This window comes from Saimiri boliviensis, chromosome X (genome assembly GCF_048565385.1).
Source record: "Saimiri boliviensis isolate mSaiBol1 chromosome X, mSaiBol1.pri, whole genome shotgun sequence".
Taxonomy (NCBI): domain Eukaryota; kingdom Metazoa; phylum Chordata; class Mammalia; order Primates; family Cebidae; genus Saimiri; species Saimiri boliviensis.
This window is the reverse complement of record NC_133470.1, coordinates 15,965,335-15,972,773: the sequence shown is the minus strand read 5'-3', so window position 1 is coordinate 15,972,773 and position 7,439 is coordinate 15,965,335. Positions and strand designations below refer to the sequence as shown.

At 43.1% G+C, this 7,439-nt stretch overlaps 1 protein-coding gene across 1 annotated transcript; it reads right to left on the bottom strand.

Moving 5' to 3' along the window:
* Positions 1 to 318: 318 nt before the first annotated feature.
* On the bottom strand, positions 319 to 1,757 carry LOC120366567 (RNA-binding motif protein, X chromosome-like). Its single transcript, XM_039475452.2, has one exon. It carries the CDS (start codon positions 1,591 to 1,593, stop codon positions 418 to 420), a length of 1,176 nt encoding a protein of 391 aa, XP_039331386.2. The 5' UTR covers positions 1,594 to 1,757; the 3' UTR covers positions 319 to 417.
* Between the last annotated feature and the right edge of the window lie 5,682 nt (positions 1,758 to 7,439).

Here is a 7,439-nt window from a genome sequence, read left to right as displayed (position 1 = left end):
TACCCCAACCACCCTCTAACAGCTAGTTTGTTTGTATAGGCAGAATGATTCATCTCTCCATTTTAGATGGCTAGATGTTTTGTGGAAGATCTTAGAATTGCTTGCCTCACTTACTGGGAAAAATCATATAGGAAGTGGCCTTTAGGAACACTTTAACTTGGAAAGTTACAACACTAGTACAACAAGTCTTAACACATTTAACATTTGCTTGTTGAAAAGCAATGTCATAAAATCAAATAATATTTTTACTTTTTTCCTCACAAGAACATAAAAATTATGGAGGGGAACTTAACAGGGAATTTAAAAAAGGTAACACAATTTTTCTTTTTAGTAGTCCTTGGGTAGTTATGACAGAATAGTTTCCACTTTTTGTTTGTTTCTTTGAACTGGGATTTTGGTCCAAAGTTTTGTTTGTTTCTAGTATCTGCTTCTGCCTCCCCCTCTATCAGATCGGCTTCCTCCACGGCCACCACCTCTTGGTGCTCCGCGGCTTGAACTGCTGTAGGAATCACGTGGAGGAGGGTACCCCCTTTCCATAGAAGGGGGAAGCCCTCTGTCTTGTCTGCCAACCCGATCACGACCACTTGAGTAGAGATCACTTCGGCTGCTTGAGTAACTGTCTCGACTTCCACCATACCCGCCACGTGAGCTGCTGTAATCATCATAGCGACTGCTTCCACCATGAGATGGCGGGGGCCCTCGTGTAGGTGGAGCACTACGTGAGTTACCATAACTCTCATATGAGTCTCTGTAGGAACCTCCACTTGGATGATCTGAATAGTCACGATCACGACCATATCCATCTCTATCGCTATAGCCTCTTGAGGGATAGTCATCACGTGAACTGGAATGACCATAGTCACGGTAAGTATAACCTCGTGGTGGTGGTGCATAATCTCTTGTATCACGAGAACTTGGGTAATCTCTGCTGGAATAGCTGTCTTTAGTAGAATACCCATCATCTCTTGGGGACAAATACACATCTCTACGAGAAGGCAGCGGTTCTCTTCGAGGTGGACCTCCGTAACTATCTCTTCCACGTGATACAGGAGCTCTTCCTCCCATTCCACTGCGGCTGCGAACTGGTCCTGAAGGTGCAGATCTCTTAGGAGGAGGACCCCCACTTCTTGGTGCTGGTCCTCTTTTTACTGGGAGTGGTCCCCTGGAAGAACTCATGTTCAAATTCATGGAATAGCCACCGTCATCCACGTGTCCTCCCCGTGAGGGAGATCCCCTGGTCCCTCCACTTCCCCCTCTTCCACCTCTAAGACCTCTTGGAGGGCCTCTACTTCTTGGAGGTGGAGGCGGCCCACGTCTACCACTTTCAAATGATGGTTGGGTGGCTTGTTCCACTTCGATGGCTTTTCCGTCTAATGACTTTCCATTCATGTCTCTGGCTGCATCCTTAGCGTCTGCTGGGCTTTCAAAGGTGACAAAAGCAAATCCTCTTGATGTGTTGGTTTCACGGTCTTTCATCAAGAGTACTTCCACTATTCGTCCATATTTGCCAAATACTGCTTCAAGAGCTTTCTCATTTGTTTCCGTATTAAGCCCACCAATGAAGCGCTTTCCTGGGCGATCTGCTTCAACCATTTTTTTTGTTTGTTTGTTTGTTTTTTGTTTTTTTGCCGGTAAGTCGGAGGAGTGACAATGGGTTCAAGCTCCAACGAGCTCGCCGAGAGAGGCTTCCTAGCAGCTTAGCACCAAAAGCGGCTGCCGGGTCCGAGTACCGAAACGCGAAGCCGCTAGCACTACTGCGCAACCTGTTTTTGTTTTTTATGAGACGAAGTCTTGCTCTGTCGCCCAGGCTGGAGTGCAGTGGCAAGATCTACAACCTCAGCCTCCTGGGTTCAAGTGACTCTTGTCCCTCAGCCTCCCAAGTAGCTGGGATTACAGATACCTGCCACCAGCCCCCACTAATTTTTGTATTTCTTTTTTTTTTTTAGTAGAGATGGGGTTTTGCCATGTTGGCCAGGCTGATCTCAAACTCCTGCCATCAGGTGATCCTCCTGCCTCGGCCTCCTAAAGGGTTGGGATTGCAGGTGTGAGCCACAACACCTGGCCTAATTTCTGTATTTTTAGTAGAGATGGGATTTCACTGTGTTGGCCAGGCTGGTCTCAAACTCCTGACCTTGCATGATCCACCCACCTTGGCCTCCCAAAGTGCTGGGATTATAGGCATGAGCCACTGTGCCCAACCAGTGTGTGGTGCTGCACACCTGTAATCCCAGCTGCTTGGGAGACTGAGGCAGGAGAATTACCTGAACCCAGGAGGTGGAGGTTACTAAGCTGAGATCGTGCCACTGAACTCTAGCCTGGGTGACAGAGCGAGACTCCATGGCAAAAAAAAAAAAAAAAAAAAAAGTCAACAAAAAATTTAGAGATTATTAGAACTATTTGATGAATGATTCAATAACCAGTTTTGTGATATATAAACATGTAGCATTTAGTTAGCGAATAAAAGAAATTCTATGTATTTTCACTTTAATATATTACATAATATGTACAAATATATCCAAATATGTCTTTATCGCCATCTCCATCTATTGTGTTTCTATATCCATATCTCTATATTACTATACCTGTTACAGATTTTGACCATTGCCCCCAGGCACAACTAACATTCCATACTAGTTTGCTGTCCTGGCCTCACCTTTTGGACGGCACACATGAAATTGACTTCCCAGCTCTGACCTTGGTGCTCATCAAGAACTGTTCCAGTTCTCCCCTGCAGCTGGCTGCACTGCTTCGAGTCACACCCCTTTTAATTCAGCACAGGCCTCGGGACCTTCCTTCCCTGGCACAGCAGTGGGGAACACGCCCACTTCTCTTGCCTATGTCAGTCTCAGCAGGGCCTGGGTAGTTAAAGGAAGCCTGTTCTCACCCTTTCTGCCTATATCAAAACTTGCTGCCTGGGAAGTGTCTGAACTCTTGGCCAACATGCTCTTTTCCCAAGGGCCATTTTTGTTTCATGTCTCGACTTCAGTTGCAGAAGGAAAAGCTTTATTTCTTTATAGAAGAATTTCAGGCATCAAAGGCAGGTGGGGAAGAATTTTTGGGAGCTGAGGAGTCTAGAATGTGAATGTTTTATGAGTCCACCTGGAGATCAAAAGAGAAGAAAACTAATATATCCTTTTTCCAAAGGGGAAGGAGAAGTTCCTCTACATTTTTTGGTGTGTGTGTTATTATTTTAATAGATCGTGTGAGTTTGCAGGCTTCAGGGAGATGAAACTGCTGTCTGATACATCACTGGTTATGTTATGGAGTATAAAGGCATGCAATTTAATGAGAAGAAGGCAGCTTGCAAAGATATCTGTGCAAGCCAGCTTTAAGAGGTCAGACATCTTAATACTGATTGATAAACTGGCCATGACTTGAAACAAACATGTCTGTATCTTCAATAGCCCATACAATTAAAAAAAATAGCTAACATTGGCCGGGCACAGTGGCTCAAGCCTGTAATCCCAGCACTTTGGGAGGCCGAGGCGGGTGGATCACAAGGTCGAGAGATCGAGACCATCCTAGTCAACATGGTGAAACCCCGTCTCTACTAAAAATACAAAAAATTAACTGGGCATGGTGGCGCGTGCCTGTAATCCCAGCTACTCAGGAGGCTGAGGCAGGAGAATTGCTTGAACCCAGGAGGCGGAGGTTGCGGCGAGCCGAGATCGTGCCATTGCACTCCAGCCTGGGTAACAAGAGCGAAACTCCGTCTCAAAAAAAAAAAAAATAGCTAACATTAATTGGATGCTTCTTCTCTGCCTGGCACTGTGCTCAGTATTCTATATGCACTGTCTCATTTAATCCTCGAGACAAATTTTGGAGGTAGGTACTATTTTTATCCCCATCTGCATATTTTCCAGCATGCTGGTATTCTCTTTTTCAGTCTCTCTTCTTAACCCACCCTGGGCCCCTCTGGGCCCTGCTCTGTGCCCTGGACTCCCTGATCCTTGAATTCTGTTTGGGTTCGGCCAGTGGGAGCTACCATAGGATATTGAAGGGTGGGAGGAAAGAGACAGAGATGTTGGGCTATTTCTTCCCAGCTCTGTCTCTCTCTGCTCTCTACCTGGCTATGGCAGCTGCTGTCTCCCTGTAACTGTAGCTTCTGTCAGTCATCCCCTCTCCATAGCTCTGGCTCCTACTGGAAGCTGGTATCATCATTTCTTCTCCTTGCCTTTTCCAACACAGGGGGAGAAACAGCTTCCAGGTACTGCTAGTCTCTGGGTGCTCTGACATCTCTTGGTTTCTTTAACACTGCCCATACCTCCATAAATATTCTCTTTGTCAAATTGTCTTCACAGATCCCAGCTAAGTGCACCTTCTGTTTCCTGCTGGAACCCCGACTAATAAGTCATATTTGACCTCAGAACAATCAGTTATGGGTCCTCTTCACTCAACTTCTATACTTTCTGCCTTCTTCCAAATGCTATATTTTCATTTATTTGTTCTGAAACTTCAGTTTAGCTTTATTTGAGGGGAGCTGATTGTGTTTGTCCATTTTCATACTATGATGAAGACACACCCAACACTGGACAATTTACAAAAGAAAGGTTTATTAGACTTACAGTTCCACTTGGCTGGGGAGACCTCACAATCATGGTGGAAGGTGAAAGGCACATCTCACACGGCAACAGACAAGAGAAGAGAGCTTGTGCAGGGAAACTCCCATTTTTAAAACTATCAGATCTCATGAGACCCATTAACTATCATGAGAACAGCAAGGGAAAGACCCATCCCCATGATTCAGTCATTTCCCACTGGGTCCCTCCCACAACACACAGAAATTATGAGAGCTACAAGATGAGATTTGGATGGGGACACAGAGCCAAACAATTATCACTAATCTTACATATAAAGTTACCGATTTTCCAGGTGGGTACAGATTATTTTGACCTTTGACTGTAAGAACTGTCTTCTGTAGCTGTATATACATATTTGTGAATATATTTATTCATGAATATTGATTCTTTCCGTAAGATTACTCCTTATGCATGAATGTGTAATTAGAAAGTTTCGAGGACTGGTATTCAGTTTTATACAAGCACACATTATTGTAAAGAGCAAGCAATTTTTATCCCTATGAACCGTAATAAACATTTAGATGCATTTCTGGAAAATGTGATTAGGCAAATCTCAGCAAGATGCTGTTCATGGCTTGAGTGAGGTCTGTGTGGAGAAGGAGTTTTTTATTGGTAGCTTAAGGGGTTCAGCAGCTCAAATGCACTCTTTGGAAAACTTGGATATTTATGCTATAATTTTATAGATGAATAAATGTCTTTCTGTTTGGGTAAATTAATGCATGTTTGCAATGAGGGCAGAGATCAGAAATAGGGACTTGGGCTGGGCACGGTGGGTCTCACCCGTAATCCCAGCACTTTGGGAGGCTGAGGTAGGTGGATTGCTTGAGGTGATGAGTTGGAAATCAGCCTGGGCAATGTGGTGAAACCCCGTCTCTACTAAAAATGTAAAAATTAGCTGGGTGTCGTGGTTCACCCCTGTAATCCCAGCTACTTAGGAAGCTGAGGCACGAGAATTGCTTCAACCCAGGAAACAGAGGTTGCAGGGAGCTGAGAAGGCACTGCTGCACTCCAGCCTGGGCAACAGAACAAGACTATCTCAATTAAAAAAAAAAAAAAGAAAGAAAGAAAGAAAAAGAGAAGAAATAGGGGCTTGAATTGCAGCTTCATACTGTCTCCCAATTTGTTAGAGGTTAAGTTTAAAAATTCATTTAAATACTTGTCCTGGGATCTAAATCCCTAGACATAACTTGGTATCAAATAATGTGTAAGATAACCACACACATAATAGATTTTCAATATCACATTAGCATAATGCAATGTTTCTTTCCCCAACCCTCATGATTCATGTTTTCTTAGCCACTGGAATTCTTACATGCCATTTCCAAATAGATAGGATTGAAATTTTTTAACAGTGATATGACTAAGCAGAGATAGCTTCTTGTTAGTGCTACATTGCTCTAAGCACCAACTCACCACCTGAGTCACATTCTACCATGGGCACGTGTATGTTAAAATAATGTGGCTTATCAAAGTCCACTTGTAGATTTTTGTTTCCTCAGCACAGACCCAGGAAACAAACAAAAACAACAGGTTATAAGAGTGCCCAAAAGTAAGTCTGAATTATGCTTTTGAAGAGGTATTTGATTTTCATTAAAAGCAATCAACGTAGTAGTTAAACATTTATATATTTTTCTCTCTCTCTTTTTTTTTGAGACAGGGTCTTGCTCTGTTGCATAGATGGAAGTGCAGTGGCGCTATCATAGCTCACTATAGCCTCCAAATCTTGAGCTCAAATGATCCTCCCACCTCAGGCTCTTGAATAGCTGGGACTGCAGGCTAATGCCACTACACCAGGCTAATTTTTTTCTTCTATAGAAACAAGGTCTTGCTGTGTTGCCTAGGCTGGTCTCAAACTCCTGGGCTCAAGTGATCCTCCTGCCCCAGCCTCCCAAAACACTTGGGATCACAGGCATGAGCCACAATGCTTGGCTCTATATACTTATTTTAAAGGGTTTAAAAAATTTTTTTGTACTTAACTCATTTAAATGAATAATTAACGCTTAAATGAATAGTTCCCTAAGAAAGTAACATTTTAATGTTATTTTATAGATTGATTAACATTGCAGAGTTGCTCAAGTAGAAGGTAATTACAAAATACAGCTCTTATTTTTGTAGATATTAGAGATGCATCCCAACAAGGATCTCAAAATCCCAAAGAAGATCTAAGATCTCAAAATCCTGCGGCTAATTTCTCCCTGATACTTGGGGACAGAGTTTCATTTTTTAGGTTAAACTTTCAATGCCTGTTGAAATGCAGATACCACCACTGGAAGGTATTAGTCTTGGATTTGGTGGCATGAAACAGAAAACTCAAAATAGCAGTGGCTTAAACCCTTAAGAGCTGATTTCCCCCCTATGTACAGTAAATACAGAAGGGTGCAATCCTATGTTAGAGGGGAAATCCCGTGGTCATCAAGAATCCAAGCCCTCTTAGTCTTTTTGCTTTATAATTCTAAGTATGTACATTTCACCTCCAAGTTCCACTCAGAGTTCCAAGATGGCTGCTGGAGCTCAAGTTGTCATATATATATATTCCGGCCAGCAGGAAACATTAAGAGGAAAAGACAAAAGCACATGCCAGCTTCTATCCCCTTTTAAAGAGGCTTCCTGAACATCCCATCCAACCACTTCTCTTTACACTACATCTGTCAACCCTAGCTGCAAGGTACATTGGGTAGTGTAGTCTTGTCACTGGTTCCATTGCACTCTAGACTAAAACTAAGATTCTGTACCTAAGAATGTAAGATAATAAATTGTCTTGACCACAGAAAGGTAGTATTTTCAACTTTCCTTAGTCGTTTACGCATTAGTGGAGATAAGGGACCTGAGTAAATTAAGAGAAAGTAGAAAAGCACTGGG